Here is a 22,217-nt window from a genome sequence, read left to right on the forward strand (position 1 = left end):
ATGTAAGCAGAGAGCATATTATGAGCAGATGCTGGGAGGAGTAGTACTGTGTATATGTGTCCAGCACCAAGCAGGGAGGGAGGGGGAAGGTAGATGCATAGGCACCTCTCACCCTCCCTGCTCGGTGCTCTCAAAATGTACTGATTGAATATATTTATGGATTACTTTGGGGAGCAAGGACACTACTTCCACAAATGTATTCAATCAAAAACACACTCTACATAACATTTTTACATACACATCCATTGAATCAATAGAGTGTCCAGCAGGGCACTTTATATAAGTCAATGGTACTCATTGACTTCTATATATAGTGCGTCCCCTGCTGAACACTCCATTGGAATTACACCCTGGTTCGTGACGTCACAGTATAATGGAAGTCTCCCTGATCTAGTAAATTAAGGGAAATAGCCCTATATGTGCATTTCCCATAATTGATGTACATTAGAAACTTGTAAAACTTTCCATAAGTATTAACATATTAAAAAATAGTTTTGGCTGGACTTCTCCTTTAATATTAACTGTATAAGAGTTTGATTAACTGTTTTGATGAACACTAAAAGCCCTATTGCACAAAGCGATTATTGACTGTACTTGGACGTTTATCGACCGTTCCGGACTCTAATCGCTTGGTATAATAGGGCTTGTTCAAAGGTCCCAACCAGCAGCCTGCCACTCTCTTATGGGCCACCCGATCCAAAGATCGGCCGATCAGCCCCCCGGTAGCTTCCTACTCCCCCCTGCGTTCCTCCCCGCTCGATGTCTGTGAGTGAAATAGCACAGACAGCGAGTGGGAAATGAGGAGGAAGCGATCACTGATCTGACTCAGCATAGGCCCATATAATAGGTCCGTCATATGTACGGACCTGTTACATGGACAGTTTTTGGGAGTGGTACTGCTACCTTATTATATGGCCAGTATATTATTTTTGCAGTGTATAAGGGCGACATTGAATAGCTTTGTAATTTTGACAATAGTATGGAAATGCTATTGAGGCACCACACCGTATGGCACATATCAATGTATAATTTATATATCAGTACACTGCATAATAGAACACCATATGGCAACATAAGTCATCGCTACAGGATGCCACTCTACTTAAAGAGGACCTGCCAGCTCTCCTGCCATGTCTGTTTAAGTACATATGTGCATTCCCTATGAGATTATTCTATGCATAGTGCACATAGCTACTCAGTAAAACACATCGCAAGAGCCGATACTGTATGTCCTCTTCATTAAAAAATATCTTGGTTAAATGGACCCATCGGACAATGTTCTTCAGCAAGATTAAGCCAAGACCTTCTCTATAATACTAGCAGCTTTGTGCAATGTTCCTAAGTTGCAAGGAGTAATATGACTATGATCCAAGTATTCTCTATGACCGATTGTCCATATTGCATACCAGAGTCGAGCTGCTTGTTAATAACCACGTTCCCATGACCATCGCTGTCCACACGATGTGATTTCATAACATCCTTAGAGGGAGATGCCAGCTCATGCTTTTATTAGTTCATCTTAGTTTTTATTATCAATCGAGGTGTAAAAGGATTTGCTTCTCCATTAAATTGCCATGTCAAAGGCATTTCTAATGTTCCACGTAGCGCTTGATAAATCATCTTCCTACTTGAATGAGTCACCTCTCTCTTACAGCCTTCAGGCTCTGAAACATCTAACTATATTGCACAAATTCATTTTCCATGGGTTTTTTTTAGATGTCAATATTGGAATTTCTGGACAAACCAAGACAAAACGTAGTCCCCCGATGAGAGGTCGGCTGTTATGGTGGCAGCTGTTTTGCTTCCTAGTACTAATAAGCAATGGAATTTACAAGGCTCAGTTGACAGTAGTGAGGCATGAGCTCCCAAGTGCCTTTTTGACTGTACTCATAATTTTATAACTAGTGAACTGGTATTGGCCAGTAGCCATAAATCATGACCATCTGCAGGAAGAGACTACGGTGGGTGATGGTAAAATGATCAAACCTTGCACCAGCCCAGTGGCAAAATTTAAACATTTTTTTGTGGACAATGCAATATCCCACTTTGGGCAAAACTTTTTGTGGAAAATGGAGCCTTTGAACAATTTTGCCACTGGTAGATGGAATGATAAATTTCTCTGTCAGTATACTGCATGCAATAGATTATAGAGATATGCTCTTCAATTTGGGGTGTTTAGTCAAGCCAAAAATCGGAAAAACTAGGGAATAGCAATCAGGGAAATAAACACTAGCTTAGTCACATTCAGAATGAGGCTTTACTGCAGGCAAGAAGGACACAGAGGGGTGTATATTTATGGAGGCTGGAGTCCCAACCCCAGAGCATGATTGGGGCTGAGACTCCAGCTCCTAGCAACACACACAAAGTTAACTATAATATCGAGTACCTGTGCCGCTCGGTCGGGGGCGGTGAATCCCCAGCTGCGACAAGATCAAAGGTCGCTGCCGCTGCCCCCCTAGCGGCCTCGCCTGTTGTCAGAGACACCATCGGTGCACACTCTGCAGCCGGCCATTCCAGCAGTGCCAGGCTCCTGACATGTAGGTTCTATTCCTTTTGGTGGCTGATATCACAATAAATCCCCAGGGCTCCAACTCTTTTCTGTATTTTGGCAAGGGCTAATCTTACATTTGGGAATGTTCTCCATTCCCTTGATCATAATAATTCCTTGATCATACTATCTTGGATGACCTTGACTTCTCATCTAGACTCTTCAACTTCCTGTGATATCTTGACTATCCTCTATATGACTAGATTGTACAACCAGACCCTTCTTTAACCACCTCCGTCTTGGATTCCTTGACCGACATGTTTGACCTTTACCTTGCAATTAGACAATTCTTTACCCACTTCATTTTTGATCTATTGACTATGTTTTGTATATCTTAACTTGACTTTATAACAAGATGCACCTCTATCTGATAGTTAAGCTCCAGAAGGAATGGCGATGGAATGGCGATTCAGAAGCCTATTTCAGTACCGATGTACTTTGCAGAAATTACTATTGTGACACAGTATTGCCTTATAGTCATTTCCAAATATCTATTTTGAATTTGTTACCAGAATAGGCTTCCAAGGCACCGTTCTCCCTACTCCCTGTTGGATATAGTGGAACCTTATGAGATGGAGCATCCTACCTTGTCTCCATAAATCCTGTCTCCAGTGAGAGACCCAGAACTGGGTAAGATACTCTACCTTACCACACTCACAAGGATGGTAAAATATAGTTTACAAAGTCTTGCCTATTTAATGTACATTTATAAATTTACAGAAAAGTCTCATTGTAAAGCAAATAACAAAAGATTTGACAGTCACACTATAAAACATTCAATTTTTTATTCATCTTGTCTGCAATGTAGACGGACCTTTCGTTCCCCATCCTAGGAATTGCCATTGCCTGTTGAACAATGTTGTGTCAGGGATGTGGTAAAATTGTAGATTTGTGGATATTACCTGTACCCCATGTACTAAAGATATGGAAGCCCTATCAGAACGGTGTTAACATACGGTCAATCAGAGGTATAATACAGTGAAACCCCTCCAAAAGAATACCTCTTTGAGAAGACCACACTTCATCTAGACCATATTTAGGGTGGTTACCTCAAAAAGGTTATACAATAGGTATAGAAATACTTTAAAAAAAATGTGTAAAACAGATCCAAAACTAAAAGAGGCCATGGAAAACTTGTATCTATTGCTGCAGTTATACAGAAAGTAATAAACAGCCTATTCGTACCCAAATCCCCAGTGTCCTCTTGCGACGCCTTTGTGTCCCCCCTAAACGATGCTGGCACACTTCCAAAACTGACTAGTCTGAGGAGTGACAGCCCTCTCAGCCAATCACTCACAAAATCTGGACAGTACTATGATCAGTGATTGGCTGAGCAGGCTGTCACTGCTGAGACAAGTCCGTCTTAGAAGTGGCAGCTGGATCGTTCCACGTGGAACCAAGAGATGTGGCAGAAGGACACTGTGGGATGGTGGTATGGTGAGGTAAGAATAGCATCTTTATTTTCTATATAAAAAGTTTTCCATGACGGAGTACCCCTTTAATGGTTAGACTGCCATCTTCTTAATCTAAGAAGTGCCACAGTAAATACTGCCTATGGATAACAAAAAAAAAAACATATATAAATATATTCAGGAAGTAACCCTTCATCTTGAAACATGTATGTCTACAAATCGTCTTTAAGGCAGTGGAAGTAGGCCAAAATTACTAAATATTCCCTTTAATATCTAGAATGCAAATGTGTTTGATTACATTTCAACCTTATAAAAGCGTCGTCCGAATACTCCATCCAGATACATAGGTCAAGTCTCAGGATTTGTTCCCTCCCATAGAACTTCCCATAGAAGTTACAGTCAGCGTCCTTAAATTTTCTTGCACATTTTGCCGTTCTGCAGAGTTCTTGCACAAGTATAAATTGTATAGCAAGTCCAAAAATACTTTCGGCCCACCCCCTTTTAGATGCGATTGGACATAAGACGTGTGTTCAGCTTTCTGAAGAAAGATTTTAACTTGCAGATCTTACATTTTTTCTTTTTATTTGAGCTCTTTACGTGTCCTCCTCTGATCCAGTTTTCATCATCTTCATCGTCCTCTTCGCTTGCCCATGGTCCCCATGCACCACCATTGAGTTCTGGATTACCCCTAGGGTCCTCATTCGGATATCGTACTGGGATAGCAGTACGATTGTAATAAGCCAAGCGTGTCAATAACTCCTTAACCACCTCTGGCTTCTGTGCAGACAAGTCATGGCGCTCGTAAGGATCTGCTGTGATATTGAAGAGCCAAACAGACTTACGGGCTCCATCGGTATGACGTTCTAAATTCCACCAGGTTCCGGGAAAGTTGGTGAGAGTCTGAGGTGGAATCCAGTCACTATAACCAGGATCTCCTGTTATTAGCTTGAAGTCTTTGACTCTGATAGAAGCTTGGATAGCTGTATTCCATACTCCTTGACCCTCTTCCATCGACCCTGATCTGGCAAGGTTGTACAAAGGGTCAATATTGTGCAGAATTTCTGTCCGAGGGGACTCCTTCCCTTCACTGATTGATGGCCACATATCATAACCATCTAGGCCCTCTGTGTCTGAAATATTTCCTCCTGCTAGTCTAACCAGTGTAGGATACCAGTCTGTTATGTGCATTAACGTCCTACTAGACCTTCTTTTCTTTTTGATCAAAGGGCTATGGACGAAACCCAAGCTTCTTATACCTCCTTCCCAGTATGTTCCTTTGCGGCCCCTTAAAGGCCAATTACTTCCACCGGAAAACGTTTGACCTCCATTGTCTGATGAGAAGATGATAACACTGTTGTCATAGTAACCATACTTTTTCAATGCCCTGGTGATGTTTTTTACAGCTGCATCCATACAGGTTACCATGGCAGCATACTTGCGCCTTGCTACATTGCCCATATTCCTATATTGATATATATACTCTCGAGGGGACTGAAGGGGAGTGTGCACTGCCTGGAAAGATATGTATATAAAAATTGGCTGTTGAGGGTTATGAGCTGCCAAGATGTGGCTTACACGTTGGGAATAGAGAAGCGTGGAGTACTTGCCTGCAAGATCCCACGCTACATTCTCCCCCTCATGTAAATCAAAGCCACATACTCCTGGACCATCACAGTTGTCGTAAGTGTAATAGTCTACATTGCCGGTCAAGGAACCAAGAAAGGTGTCAAAGCCACGTCTCGTTGGGAGGCATTCTTTCTTATAGAAGCCCAAGTGCCACTTTCCCACCATGTGTGTTGCGTAACCAGCTTCCTGTAACTTTTGGGGCAGGGTGACTTGATGAAGGGGCAAACAGTTTGGTTGCCGAGGACGAATAATGGAGTGCTGTAAACCAGTATGGATCTGATACCTACAAAAGAAGAAAATGACAATAAGGATATATATATATACTTGGTAAGAAAAAAAACATACAATTGAGCAGCAGAAGACAATGGATTAAGTAAGGTCAATAGCATTAAATCAAGGATATAGAGAAGAGCCCCTTCCAAAAACATCAACTGGGATCATCTATGTGGAGCAGTTTTTTTAGTCTTCTCCGTTTTTCAGGTGTCAGTGCCATTAATTTCAGTGTACAGTATTCTAATTATGGCCTAGACTGCCAACTGGATGGTCACAACTGCTCCGTTCTCTACTGGGAGGGCAACCAGGTCGACATTTAGTTGACAACTGAGCAGAGCTAACCCCCCTTGGCAATTTATGGACATCATTGCTGTCGATGGATCATCACTACTGCTCTTCCTCTTGATAATTGAGTGGGGAAGACCGCCCTGTTGACAAACTATATGCAGAAAATAGTGGAACTGATAGATAATGAATGGGTGGAGAGCTAAAATAAATAAATAAATAAAAAGTGTCAGCAGAGCAGTGGCTCCATATAGTTGATGGCTGCTAATATTTTATGAATAGGACAATCAGAAGGACTACACCTCAAGTGCCTCAAAGGGGTATTTCCATCTCAGCTTGTAATCCCCATTCATTGGATAGGAGATAAGAAGCTGATCACTGGGAGAAGGGGTAACACCACAGAGACCCCACACCACAGGATCAGTGGGGGGTCCCAGTGGTCAGATCCCAAAGATCAGCTTGTTATAGGAATAAGGAATAACATCATAAGATGGGAATGCCCCTTTAATAACATGAACTTTAATTTGTAAAGCAATAAATGTCTTGGCTGAATTGCATTAAAATAACAAACTATAAAATGTACATTTTATAAAAACTGTATACCTCCCTGTGATATATAGGAATAATACAAACCACAAAGAATGCACGGAATTCTGAAAATTCTTCTATCTCTTTTTTGCTTAATATAAGGCTTAGGGTGGAGGTGCAAAGTGATGGATCCCATCTTGCGTGCACACGACTAGAAAAACATCTAGGGGGGCATTTATTAAAAGGCTAAAATGCCTTTTTCAGGGGCAGATGGACCCAATTGGCATAAAAATATTCCCAAATGGTCTTTTTGCAAATATTTTATTCGCATTGGGCCCATCTGCGCCAGTAGGGCAGAGAGGGGGGCGTTACAGGGGGTGTGGCAGCACGCAGAGGGGGCGCGGCCTATGCATACTTAATACACGTCCCCCCTAGTGTCCCTTTTTCACAAAGTAATGTATACAAATCCCTGTATGGGATGTGGATACATAGATTCACTCAGTCCTGGCTCACTTTCAACATGCAAAGTAAAGGCCCTATTACACAGAGCGATTATCGCTTACAAAATTTCCTATAATGATGGAAAATGAGTTATTATCTGTCCGTGTAATAACATCCAACGATCAAATGACGAACAAAAAATCGTTAATTTTTGTCTTTTAACATGTGGAAAAATTATTGTTGGTAGTTCGCTGATCGTACGCATATCTGTTTGTGTAATAAATCGGTCACCGATAAAACATGTGGTGTGGGTGCTCCTGAGGAATGATTAACCCAGATAATTACCTGCCTACCTCTGCCTGCCGCACACTCGGGAAATAAAAATTCATTTTCTCCTGTAAAAAAATGCTGCTGCTGCAGCCACTGCCGTTACGTGCCGCGAGCTGCACAGGAGCTTTATACAGCGCTCCAGGGAACCATATCAACCCAATTGGGCTGATTGGTTCCCTTTAAGACTGCTAATACTAAAGCCGGGTTCACACGCTGTATGACCCGGCTGTAAGAACTTAATTTCTTTAGAATTGGGATGCGGGCAAATTCCGGTGTGCCCGCATTCCAATTACCCATAGCCAATAAGGTAAAGTGCGGCCGGAGCCGCACTTTACATTGTCTGCTCAATGAATAGCGGCCGCACAAAACTGACATGTCTTGGAATCCCGGCCAGAGTGTATACACCTCGGCCGGGATTCCATAGACTTTAATGTGATCGATAATTTCATTAAATAACGGCCTTGGTTGCAAAACTGCAACTATGGCCGTAGCTTAAAGAAATTATACAGAGTATGAACTTAGCCTAAAACTGTCTGGTAAATTTGTATAATTCTTTCTGGCTGGCACCCTCTATATTTACACCTGAGCTTACTTACACCATATTTACACCATCTATTTTTACACCATCAACCCCCATCCCCCTATCCCCTTATCTTGCATGGATGAGGAGCTATGACCCACATAAATATGTTGCATCTCCAAACAGATGGGATTCGTAGCAAGAGTGATGACAAGGAGAAGAGATTCAATGTTCCCTAATTTGTAGTTGTTCCTGGCATCTGTGAAACGGCATTATCTAAATCTGCCGGTGAATAGAATAAAAAACAGTACTAGAAACAGCCTGTATCTAGGATGGTAATAAAGTACTTCTATATACTACACCATTCCAAATCTGTTCTCAATAATATCGATCAGTGATTTAGTATGCTCTTCGACCTTTTATAATTCTTATCAGGCACATTTTTTTCCTCCTCTGTAGGTGAGTACAGCATTGACCTCTTTTCTGGTGTAAAATATAATCTGTGACTTTGCAGCTGTCGCTGTGAAACAGCTGGAAAGCTGGAAATTGTCTATTCCTGGTAGAAACTAATATATTATTCCGAGTAATGTTTTAGCAAAATTACATTTTTTACACCATGATTGTGCCTTCCCAGGCATGTATTTATCACTATTAAGCCTAAATGTGATGCCAATGTATCTCAGCACAGGTAGGCCTGAACCCCATAGACTTTACTGGCCTGAACATAATGACAACATTCAGGTCATTTGCTATATATATATATATATATATATATATGCATTTGTACTTAGACCCTAAAGGACAGGGTACACTGTGCTTTACTTTAAGGTCCAGATACAATAATGTTTACATCATATCATTGGGGATGCTTCTGCCATAAGGGAAGAGTAGGGGAGGGAGAAGGTGTGCATACTGTAGCTCAGCCCAAGCTCCACAGCATCTGGTCTTAGAAGGATTTTATGACTTTGCAGCGGCCATCAGCTAAGAGACAGGTATCATTTGTAATCTCTCGATCAGATATCTGCATGATATAGTGTTGACACTGTCAAGTTAAGAATCCAGGGTGAGTGTTTAAAGGGAAACTATCAGCTGGTTAGAAGTATCTAACCTGCTGATAGGTCCCTATAGCGCACGGGGGTGCTGAGGATGAAGGTAAGTTTCTTCCCTTCATCCTGTTTCTATAATATTAGGACTTTAATCCCTATGCTAAAAAGTCATTTTGGTGCACTGGGGGTGGGACTACCACCCCTAGTGCACTGATCCGACCCTCCTGATATTCATTAGGAGGGGTGAGCTGGCTGGGGGCAAGTTAGTGCACTGGGGATGCTAGCCCCGCCCCCAGTGCACTAAAGCAACTTATTAGCATAGAGAATAAACTACTAGTAACATAGAAAGGGTGCTTAGGATAAAGATAAGGAATTTACCTATAACCCCCAGCACTTTGTGCGCTATAGGGTTATATCAGCAAGTTAGCTACTTCTAACCTGCTGACAGGTTCCCTTTAAATACAAATGATGCTTATGAATGACTTTGGGGGAGAAATTTTGTTACATCACCATCACCAGCCCTTCCACAGCTACTCAACAGAAAAGACATCAGCACATTCAAGGGGGAGATCTTAGGTCACATTTTGACTTCGAGCCATTAGTGTGAGTAGAAACTTTTTAGGAGTTAATATAAGGTGTGACATTGTTACTGAACTGTCCTAGAAGTTCTTGTTAGCTCAATATTGATGATGTTCGAGGTGCTAAATGGACTGGTTTCTCCATCCCATGCCATAGCTGCAAGAGTAGAGCTGTCCTTCAGATGTTCTTAGAGCAGTGTTTCTCAACTCCAGTCCTCAAGACCCACCAACAGGTCATGTTTTGAGGATTTCACAGGTGATATAATTATAGTCAGTGCACCAGTAACTGCCACAGCTGTGCATTGTATGGGATATCCGCAAAACATGACCTGTTGATGGGTCTTGAGAACTGAAGTTGAAAAACACTGTCTTAGAGAATTAGGTATATACATCAGATGAAATGAATGGTCGTTACTTGAGATAAGCGCAACTGGAGCATCCTTGAGACCGATCATTTAGCATTTAAATAGCGGTGGCTGAAGAACTGGATGCAGCCCTAGGGAGTCCGGGACAACATGGATACAGCCTATGGCTACATCTCTACTTGGACTTGAGCATGTTCTAGTTGCGCTCATCTCTATTCGTTACCTATCTCCCCAGCGTCACCATGGTCAAGTGTTGGGAAAGTCAGATGAGAGGAAATCAGAGGAGGAAATAGGATTAGAAAGGGTGGAAGCTATCAGGAACAGTTTATGTCAGTCATCATGGATATGATGACTTTAGATCGAGGCCTGCCAACAATATCTCCGGCCAGTTGAGCAATGAAAATATTTATTTATGCGAAGAGTGGGAACTATGTGTCCATCTCAATATTGATGGGGATGTGAAGATCTGTTTGACAGTGCAGACATTAGAATATAAATCGTACGGAGACACGAGGGATATACACAATTAATTGTTATAGGGCCAATGAGAAGAAACATTGGACAATAGAATTGGAACATCTGTGTCTTCTTGTTCATAGTGGTGGAATCTCAAAGAAGTTACTTCTACTTCTAAGGGTATGATGTAACCTTGCTGAAAAACATAGGCCATCTCATATACCATTTTATGATGAACCATGATTGTCCAGCTTTCCAACAGATAATGCATCATTGCACAAGGACAAACACCTTTGTCTTACGCTGTACCCTTGTGTGCGTGAGACTTTCCACCAACCCCCCAGTCTACATTAAATAGACGGCTCTCAGGTAAGCACATCCTATCGCTCCTACAGCCAGGAAGTTGATCCCACTGGGAAATCTACATACACAGAAGAAACTCTACACCTGAAGGCAAAATGGTCCTTGCGAACACCGAGAACACAGAATCTGTATTTTTTTTTTAACCCATTAAGTGTTTTTTTTTTTACTGAAAGTAAAAGGATTTATTGTGAGCGGGAGTTGGATTTTTCTGCACTCAGTCATTACATTCCACTGTCCTTCATCAAAAGAGTTAATATCAATCTGGAAGGGGGCCAACTTAGTTCCTTTCTTGGCAAGGTCTGCTGGCTACACAAGTGTTCTCTTGTTTACATACTCAGTAACTTTAGTCCCTCAGCGAATGACCCTCTAGGAAGTCTACTTCTGGCATTTGCCAACTGAGTTTCCATAAGACTTGTATAGGGCCATGAATTATATGGCTAAAGAGTCAACATTGTATAAGGGATGCAAGACTAAAGATTTTCAAACTTTCTTAAGACTACAATAGTGATAAACATAATAAAATATGAATATGTGCATTACCACAACAAGTAGCTATATTTACAGGACTGCTTGCAGATATTCCTAAAATAGAGACTGCTTAAAGTGATACTGTCACCCCCCTTTACTCTTGCTTCATTTCATCGGTGAAAAGTGTCACCTAGGTGGGGCTTCATGGAAGTTGGGTCCAAATGCTGTGAAGCCCCGCCTAGTTGACACTGTCTTCTGATGAAAGGAAGCAAGTTTTATACCAATATATATTAAATGTGCAGCATCTAAGCTTGTGGATGGTGCGGAAACCTGTACATAGAGTATCACTTTAAAAATATTCATTTCAAGTGACTAAGATTTTCTTACCTGCCAGTGATCAGCTGACTACGAGAGGGAGTACAGATGGGTTGGACATAATAGTTCTCCAGCTTGACCCCCTCCGCAGCTAATCTGTCTAGAGCTGGAGTTTGTATATCCGAGCCATGGTACCCTATATCATGGAACCCTTGGTCATCAGTCAAGATGAATATAATATGTGGAGGTCTAGAAGAAGAAAGTGCCTGAAATTTAGATGGGTCATCACCAGGACTGTCCCCAAGCACAGACGGCTTCATCCAGTCCCAAGACATGTAACCGAAACTTAGCAGGCTGACCAGAGAGAATCCTGTTAGAGTCTGAACAGCCATAACCAAGATCCAACAACCGGTTGCCAAGTAGGACAGAAGAAGATAATCAAAGGCTAACAGCAAATACTAGTGCACATAACGGAAGGTCAAGTCCAAGGTGATAATCCGGTGTCCTATAGAGTCCATCTAGTTCATATTATTAGCAAAAACACTTATCCTATAGTAATTGTTGAATAAGACAAGTTCAGATTTCCTGAAGAAGTCATAGGGAAGTCATATAAGAACTTTTTGGAATGATGCCATCAACACGTGTCCACGAGAAGTCCTCACCTGAGGAATCCAGCAATCCCTCACGTGCACAGCGTCGCTACGACTAGGGTTAAATATGCTCCCATGCCACTAAGTCAGTCTCTTTCTGTTCCTCGAAAGCGGAGACATTCCCACCGTACATGAACTGGATACTTTGTAATCATGTGCTCAGTATCCGCAGTATTGCTCGCATGTGTAAAATCTTAGATCTTCAAAAGTATATTTCAGCTTTTTTCCGTCGATCCTAGTCCTGCATCCTCAGGCTCCAACACTGTTGCAAAACTTTTTTTTCTTTTTTCTTTTAATTTAGTGAGTCAAGCAGAGCTGCCAAATGTATGGGATGAATTTGTGTCCCGGCCAAGCAGGATTCTGGATGGTATCCCTAAACTTATCTGGATCCGCACTCATCCAGGGGTGAGAGGCTCTCTTTAGACAGCAGTGCGAGAGGTGTCCAAGTAAATAAGTAGTAGTTCGAGCATCTGTTTGGATGTGGCAGGCACTAGCAGGTTTAAGGAGCTCGGGATGCTGGTCCCTCCCAGTTCCTCTGCTCCGAAAGAGAAGCTTCAAAAAGTCCGCCTGGGACACTCCAGGGTCCTAGCGTGCCTCCTTTTTTTTCCCTCATCCTCTGGCAGATGCAATAAACAGTTATCCAGACTTTCATAACTTAGGGTGCGTTCACACCTACAGGATCTGCAGCAGATCTGCAGTAGCTTTAATGCTGTGTTCAGTTATTTAAATGAAATCTGCTGCAGAAAATCAGCTGCAGATCCTGTAGGTGTGAACGCACCATAAAAGACAAATGTTCAGGATCACTTTATGAGGTCAAGTAGTTATTGTCCCACCATAGGAAGTTACTGAAAGTCATTTACACCTCCTCGCTTTACTGTAGGAAGCTGCTGCGAGTAATTTATGACACTTGAAAAGGAATCTGCTATTTTATTGAGTCTCCGGACCTGTTAAGTGACATCTGCAAAGCAGGACAGTCCTAATTCAGGACACTTCCTATATTTAGTCTATAGGGATACAAAGACGCTGTTTTCGTCTCCTTACATCTGGGTCGCATTTCGTTTCACTGCCTGAAGTTATTCTTCGCCATGAGTTTAGTGCCACATTTCGGGGGCCTGGCAGAGTTTTTCATACAGGAAACAGACAAGACACAACAACACATATATTTCATTTGTCACCAGAGCGTGGAAACTCCCATGGACTGAAATGAGAGTTTGTGTCATGATAAAACTTGGCATTGGTCACTGTAGTTAATAGCATCCCCCCCCCCCCACCTCCCCCCTTGTTGGAATAAGAGCGACGTGTTCGCATCTTCAATAAGAATCATCTGTTTGCCCAAATCACGGAGTATGTGTCACATCGTGTCAGCAGATTTACCGAGAAAATCATGTTATTGTGTAACTCGGCATCCGTCAAGTAAAACAGAGCTAAACAAAGAAAAAAGTGAGAGAGGGAAGATTACATGAGAAAAGTAAGTTAAAGGGGACTTTCATACGCCTATGAGAACATACAGCTGGACATTCCCATTTGGACACTATGGGGGAGGTTTATCAAACTTGTGTAAAGTAGAATTGTCTCAGTTGCCCCTAGCAACCCATTAGATTCCACCTTTCATTCCTCACAGAAATAAAAGGTGGAATCTGAATGGTTGCTAGGGGCAACTAAGACAATTCTTCTTCACACCAGTTTAATAAATTCCCCCCTAAGGGCATACTACATGGACCAATGAGAGGGGTAAGTCTTTGCTACTACTTCGGTATCAGTATATAAATAAGATGTTGCCTACCTCCTGCTGTTTCTCCTTGGTGCCATGTCTCTGCAGTCCCTGCTGTCTCTGCCAATCACTGACTGAGACGGGACAGCACTGTGGTCAGTGATTGGCTGAGCGGGCTGTCACTGCAGAGACGGTTTGTCTGTCAGCTAGGGGCCCAGCGACATGTCTTTATTCAGCGACATAATCTTTATTATTTTCTATAGAGTGATGCTGAATATCCCTTTATTCAGCCATTGGCCACGCACCAGCTATTACAAGGAGTGGTGCGCGGCTGGTGGCCGATAATTTTTAAACTTGTTAAAAGAAAGCGATCAGCCGAGTGAACGATTGCTAGCTCCCTAGCTGATCGTTGTCTTTATTACACAGAGCGATATCTGCCCGATTCGGTCTGATTCAGCAGATAATCTTTCAATGTAATAGGGTCTTTAGCTTGTAGCACCCAGAATCCCCCAGAACTCCAAATTAAAGCACCTTGTGGAAACTTATAGTCAGTTTTTTCTACAGTAATATGGACCAACAGATTTAAACTAGTTCATATATCTGGTATATACTTAACTTATATACTGAAAACATGGAAAAGTCTCTACGTCCTGGAAAGTGCCCAATGCTGGGAACCACAACAGACCATTACATATATGAGACACTAACTTCTAGCCCTCCGGTAATATTCCGTTAATCCATACAACCCTGTAAACCTTGATAGGTAACATTAACTCCTTATATTATGTTTCCAATCCCAGTATAACATGCCTGTAAATGCTGGAGGTAAGGCTCTACTTTAATTTTTGCCAGATTGTTGTATGTCTTGTTAAGCCTTGTTGACCCTTGTTGACCTGCTGTAAGAGAAGCAGGGACATACATAACCTGCACCATGAGCGTAAGATTAGTTCATGTAACCATACAGTGACCTATTCTCGCTGTGTGGCTCCTACTGTCTCAGAGGATACAAAACAAAAAGGCTTGAGCTGAAATTAAATAGGCGGACATTAAGAGGAAGCCCCTAGGCCAGGGATAAGGAACCTTTGACCCTCCAGCTGCAAACTACAATTCCCATCATGCCTGAGCAACCATAGCTTTGATGGGAATTGTAGTCATGCAACAGCTAAAGGGCCTCAGGTTTCCATCCCTGCCCTAAGGCCAACCACTGGTTGACTTAAAGCACCGCAATGTGCAAATGTCCCAGAATCCCGCTACTAACCTTCTCCGCCATCTCATCATATCACAAAGTCCCAATCCACAGATATTTTTTTGGCTCCATTATTTTCTTAAGATATGTTGTACTATATTATAACCGTAGATTATGGTGGCAACATTTAGGTGTATTATATAGATCTACGCATCCTGATCCACTCAATGGCCAGATATTTTACCCACTGGGCAGCCCAAGATCTCACACTTGTCCCCAGGACTGGATATCCAATCCAATATTATAGAGATTACCAATTCTCCGCTCTAGTGCCACCTATAACTACCCTCACCAGAAAGAGTTACTGCCGAAAACTGGACTTCTTAGGCAGAAGGAGTCCAGTTTTAAAGGGGTAATTCGGCAATTTTTTATACTTTGTACCTAACCGTACAAAGGCAAAGGCAAAGCCTCTCCTATGTCATTATTATATTGGGTTTGGATTCTGAAGCAATATAATGAAATTTTAACTGGATGGAGTACCCCATTAAAGGGGTAAAAAAAAAAAAAAAAAAACAGCACCATTCAGTTCAGTGGAACTAACCTGCAATACTACGGACAAAAAGAGTAACTACAGTATATTTTTTTCTAATAATGGATAACCCTTTTAATGGGAGTTGAGTAAAGAGTGTAGCACCAAGGCTACTGCCAAACTGGATGGGGGTTGGTTGACCCTCTATCTGAAGATCCAGTCATAACCCACTTGGATTATAAAAATTTGCTAAACTTGTAGTCTACACAATGGCTGAATCTTCGCTTTTGACGCAGAACCTCATTTATGGATCCCAATATAATAATCCCATGGGAGAGGCTTTGTCTATCTTCATTGTGTAGTGACAGTATCTCAGGGTACCTCTTCCTTGCCATGCCAACTCTACTCTCACAGATTTTCTTCAGTCGGAAAGAGTTTCTTACAGGTAGTGTTGAGCAGACTTGCTGAACTTTTAAGGTTTGGCCACATAATGTGAACCCGAATGTTTGGCATTTGACTCTGAAGAAGTTGGATGCCGCGCTAGGGAGTCCTGGAAAACATGGATACAGCCAGTTCAGCAAATCTGCTCGACACTACTTACAGGGTTATCCAGGTTAAGAAAAGTGTGGCCACTCTCTTCCAGAATAAGCACCAGTGATTCGGTGTGGGTGTTGCTGCTCAATTCTATCGACGTGAATAGAGCTGAATTGTAATACCACATACAACCAGCGGACAGATGTGGCGCTGTTTTCGAAAGATACTAATACTAATACTGCATAACCCCTTCAAGTAAAGTTATAACCCTGTCTGGAAAAGAAGCGCAGATATTCTTCTTGGCTTTGGCTTGAAAATAAGGTTTGTTTTTTGTCTAAGCACATCCACCTCAAGACTCCTTGCTATAAACTCATGCAAAATTAATCCTGGGTGCTATAAACTTCCAGTATTCTGGAATACATCCAATATATGTTGCAATACCACACACAAGCTGTGGACAAATGGGGCTCTATTTTTGGAAGAAAATATGTGATTAGATGTTATTCTAATGCTATACGACCCATTGAACACTTTACATTTTATATTAACAAAATTAGATATTTTAGCATATGCAAGAATTTTCAGTGACAGAATCCAAAAATTGTGTGTCTTTTTTGTCTTTTTCCTTTTCCTATTCCTCTATTTCACAGCACAGTCCAGTAACCATCTTCATATGGGATGTAATGTAATCCAAGCTTCACAGCAAGATGATATTTCTGCCAAGAGTCACTTGAAGTAGTAGAAGTTTAAACTGCTAAAAATCATTTACTCTGAGTGCAAAGAAGCCAGAGAAAGGGAGAGAAAGGGAAAGAGAGAGAGAGAGAGAGAGAGAGAGAGAGTAACAGGGTACAGAAACAGTAACAGAAATCAATAGTCCAGGCGATTTTAAGAAACTTTGTAATTGGGTTTATTAGGTAAATATGCCATTATCTGCATTCAAAAAGCCTTTCCCCAGGTCCCCCCCCCCTCCTCTCTCTCATTCACTGCTCATTATCAGGAAATCTCCACTCTTTTACATCAGTCGAGCCCTGTGTAACCTATGGAGAGGGAAGGGGAGAAGAGGGGGATTAGTCGCCAGCAGAGAGCAGAGAACAAAGGATTATGCAGTGGGAGCTGTGTGAAAGCCGGTATTCAGAGGTCAGAGAGGTCAGTGCTGACTTCAGAGGAGATAGCCCGGTGATGTAGCTGTAAATTAACTTTTTTGTTTGTCCTGTTTTGGTGCCTCATCTCCCTCAACCCCTCCCCTCTCCATAAGAGAACCATGAAGACGGGAAGAGCTTCAAACTGCATTCCCATCATAAAAATGCATTTTTCAGCTAATAAGCCCAATATCAAAGTTTCTTAAAATCGCCTGTACTATTGATTGCTGCAAAGAAAGTTTAACCGGCACTGACACTTTAAAGGGGTCCTCTGGAGAAATTATTATTATTATTATTATTATCATTATTATTATTACTGGTGTCAGAAAGTTATACAGATTTGTAAATTACTATTCTGTTTAAAAATCTCCAGTCTTCCAGAACTTATCAGCTGCTGTATGTCCTGCAGGAAGTGGTGTAATTTTTTCCAATCTGACATAGTGCTCTCTGCTGCCACCTCTGTTCATGTCAGGAACTGTTCAGAGCAGGAGAGGTTTTATATGGGAATTTGCTCCTGCTCTGCACAGTTTCTGACATGGACAGAGGTGGCAGCATAGAGCACTGTGTCAGACTAAAAAGAAAATACCTAGGAGGAAATAAACACCGCAGTTGGAGTGCTGCTGGTGAATGTATTTTTTCTATCTATCTCTCTATCTCCTATCTATCTATCTCTCTATCTCCTATCTATCTATCTATCTATCTATTTTCTATCCTATCTATCTATCTATCTATCTATCTATCTCCTATCTATCTATTCTCTATCTATCTATCTATCTATCTATCTATCTCCTATCTATCTCCTATCTATCTATCTATCTATCTATCTATCTATCTATCTATCTATCTATCTATCTCCTATCTATCTATCTATCTATCTATCTATCTATCTATCTATCTATCTCCTATCTCCTATCTATCTATCTATCTATCTATCTATCTATCTCCTATCTATCTATCTATTTTCTATCCTATCTATCTATCTATCTATCTATCTATCTATCTATCTATCTATTCTCTATCTATCTATCTATCTATCTATCTATCTATCTATCTAAATAGTATAATCAAGCAGCACAACACAAGTCCTGTTATGATGGTGCCAGCAGATTGCCTTGACCAAGGGCTGATAAATCCAATGTAAAATAGTCTGCAGCACTCCAAATAGTACGTGCAAAAAGTGGTTTATTCCATCAAAAAAAATAAGTTCACAACATGCGAGTAAATGCAGCATATGCAAACGCTTTTGCATATGCCGCATTTACTCACATGTTGTGAACTTATTTTTTTGATGGAATAAACCACTTTTTGCACGTACTATTTGGAGTGCTGCAGACTATTTTACATTCTATCTATCTCTCTATCTATCTGTCTCCTATCTATCTATCTATCTATCTATCTATCTATCCATCTATCTCTCTATCTATCTATCTATCTCCTATCTATTTATCTATCTATCTATCTCCTATCTATCTATCTATCTCCTATCTATCTATCTATTATCTATCTATCTATCTCCTATCTATCTATCTATCTATCTATCTATCTACAGTCCAAAAAAAGGTCACATATAGCACAGAACCGGGGTGATTTCACTCTCTATAGATTTATTTACACGAATGCACTTTATTAAATAATTATTATACAATTTTAAATGATTATTTATCTTTTTTATCATAATTGGTGTTTTCATATGCTAATGTGTTAGCCCTATAAATATGCACTACGGATGTTCCCACAATGCTTGAGAATGACTCTGTGAGGGAGTCGAAACGTTGCTAATTCTTTTGTACCTGTGTTGATGGAATAAACCACCTTACTTTATGTTGGAGTGCTGCAGACTTTTTTTGGACTGTGTCTGGGACCCCCGGCCAAGGGATTTTCTCCGCAAGCACCCACTCCTTTTCCTTGGAAGTGCGGCTTTTCTCTGTACTATCTATCTATCTATCTATCTATCTATCTATCTATCTATCTATCTATCTATCTATTATCTATCTATCTATTATCTATCTCCTATCTATCTATCTATCTATCTATCTATCTATCTATCTATCTATCTATCTTCTATCTATCTATCTATCTATCTCCTATCTATCTATCTATCTATCTATCTATCTATCTATCTATCTATATATCTATCTATCTATCTATCTATCTCCTATCTATCTATCTATCTCCTATCTATCTATCTCCTATCTATCTATCTATCTATCTATCTATCTATCTATCTCCTATCTATCTATCTATCTATCTATCTATCTATCTATCTATCTCCTATCTATCTATCTATCTATCTATCTTCTATCTATCTATCTATCTATCTATCTATCTATCTATCTATCTATCTATCTATCTCCTATCTATCTATCTATCTATCTATCTATCTATCTATCTATCTATCTCCTATCTATCTATCTATCTATCTATCTCCTATCTATCTATCTATCTATCTATCTATCTATCTCCTATCTATCTATCTATCTATCTATCTTCTATCTATCTATCTATCTATCTCCTATCTATCTATCTATCTATCTCCTATCTATCTATCTATCTATCTATCTATCTATCTATCTATCTATCTATCTCTCTCTCTCTATCCATCTCTACCAGTGAGAACAGCTTTTACCATGTGGCTTATTTGCTCTCTCACCAGTAATACTTAGAAGACCTGAAATCACACTGTAAGTCAAACAATCTGTTTCATCAATCAGAATATTTTCATTGCCCACATAAACTCTACCAGGCCGAGCCATTGTGCGCCTCTCTAAAATATCAGATAGAGGTGATCTTTCTCCTGACCTGAGCTACAATAGGATGGGACTGAGAACTGGCTGTGTTTTGCAGACATGCGGCAGCTGGCACCAATCCCTTGGGACCTGGTAGGGTATATTATTCTGGGAAGCGCCAAGGGGCAAATTCCTGCCTGTTGCCCAGCTGTAAGTGTAACACCGCTATATGATAGAGGAAGAGGGAAAAGAAGGGAAGTACTAAACATAGAAAGAAGAATTAGGAGGCGAGTTGCCTTCGTTCTCCTGTGTTTCCCCACAGCTTCTCCATATCGGCAGCAATAAAGATGTTGTCACATTTTTAATCACACATCTCATCCCCGGCAGCGGCAGCCATACGTCCTGTCCGTTATTACAGTCCCTCTGGTTCTCCATTGCTTACTGTTACAGCTGCATTTCCTGGGAATAAAATGAGATTTCGGTCGGATTCAGTAAATGTCAATAGAATCATTTAAAAGGAGAAAATGTATTTTTCCTCTTAAAGCCGGAGATACATGTTCAATCTGCTGATGTCTATATAGACCCTTGGTTGTAAAGCCGAATCAGAAAGGCCAGCTTATTTATCAGTGTAGGCCGCAGCTTATTCGGCTTTTCAGTGGCCGACAACTAAGGTTTTTGTTTTTTTTACTGTTTAGTATTCCTGTGTTTTATTTCTGTGAAGGGGTTAGATTGGTAAATTGTAATTCAAGCCAAAGAAAAAGAGATATTAATTCTTCTCATTCCTGGTTTAAAGGGGTTATCCAGCGCTACAAAACACGGCCACTTTTCCCCCTCTTTTGTCTCCAGTTCAGGTGTGGTTTGCAGTTAAGCTCCATTTACTTCAATGGAACTGAGTTTGAAACCCCACCCAATCTTGAAACCCCTTTAACATTACAAACTGCTCTGTGTGAACAGAGTCCTAGTTTATTCTATTTAAAGGGGTATTCCCGTCTCCAGTAGGGATAGCAGGGCTCATCAAGTTGTACATTTTTGCAAATACATTCATTTAGCAAACTTGTCTCCTTCTCCTGATATGCTGCATTTTCTCTTGTTGTCTAGGATACAGACCACCACTTTGCCCTAAAAGCATTGGTCTGTCATATATATAACCATAATGTTTTTAATTGTATAGCGCAGACAGATTCCGCAGCGCTTCACCTATCTGTATGTTTTTGGGTGGGGGAGTTGAACCCAGGACTCCAGCACTGCAAGGCTACAGTGCTAACCACTGAACCACCATGTACAACATATACATTCTATATCCTAATACATCTACATTATGGCTATGTTCACACAACATGTATTTTCGGAAAAACCACGACTGTTATACAATGGCCGTGATTATTATGAAAATATACGTTACTTTTCCATCTATGTGATCCCGGCCGGAGCGTAAACACGAAGTACTTAAGGAAGTTGTCTGGAGCAGTAGGTGTTCAGTTTCCCTGCAGCGCCACTACTGAAGAAATTTAGTATTACACACTTCTCATTAGAACTGGTGAGCTGCCTATGGAATTCCCAGGTTCCCAAGACAAGAGACATTCTTGCTAAAAGAGAAGATGAACCATTCAGTTTAATGGTTTATTATAGTCAACTAGTAATTCTATACACAGGAAATGGGCCAAATGTACCGGCTGCTGCCAATACTCTGTATGATGTATTCCTCTGAAATACTTCAATGTGAACGCAGTCTAATATAGATGCTGTAATACCACATTGGTGTCTACTTTTCAATTCTGTCATATACAGAAATTTTTGACACAGCTTCAGGGATATCATACAGTAGGTTACTGATGAAGGTTACGGGTTTCACTGCCAAGACCCACTGGGATCCTAGGTTACTGATCACTATGGGTCTCACTTCAGAGACCCACTGGGTTCCTAGGTTACTGATCGCTACGGGTCTTACTGCAGAGACCCACTGGGATCCTAGGTTACTGATCGCTAAAGGTCTCACTTCAGAGACCCACTGGGATCCTAGGTTACTGATTACTACAGGTCCCACTGCAGAGAACCACTGGGATCCTAGGTTATTGATCGCTACAGGTCTCACTGCAGAGGCCCACTGGGATCCTAGGTTACTGATCGCTACGGGTCTTACTGCAGAGACCCACTGGGATCCTAGGTTACTGATCGCTACGGGTCTCAC

At 41.0% G+C, this 22,217-nt stretch overlaps 1 protein-coding gene across 2 annotated transcripts in view; it reads right to left on the reverse strand.

Annotated features, from left to right (window-relative positions):
* Positions 1–3,318: 3,318 nt before the first annotated feature.
* The window catches only part of ARSI (arylsulfatase family member I), an 83,070-nt gene continuing 64,171 nt past the window's right edge, over positions 3,319–22,217 (reverse strand). The window contains exons 1-2 of one of the 2 annotated variants that reach the window (XM_069969144.1): positions 11,627–12,695; positions 3,319–5,869 (exon numbers count right to left, since the gene is read on the reverse strand). In XM_069969144.1, coding sequence (XP_069825245.1) covers positions 4,462–5,869; positions 11,627–11,946 — 1,728 coding nt within the window. In that variant the 5' untranslated portion in view covers positions 11,947–12,695 and the 3' untranslated portion in view covers positions 3,319–4,461. Of the gene's footprint in view, positions 5,870–11,626; positions 12,696–22,217 lie in introns of those variants that run through there. The other variant, XM_069969145.1, reaches the window with a different exon arrangement.

The sequence above is a fragment of the Dendropsophus ebraccatus genome, chromosome 1 (assembly GCF_027789765.1).
Source record: "Dendropsophus ebraccatus isolate aDenEbr1 chromosome 1, aDenEbr1.pat, whole genome shotgun sequence".
Taxonomy (NCBI): Eukaryota; Metazoa; Chordata; class Amphibia; order Anura; family Hylidae; genus Dendropsophus; species Dendropsophus ebraccatus.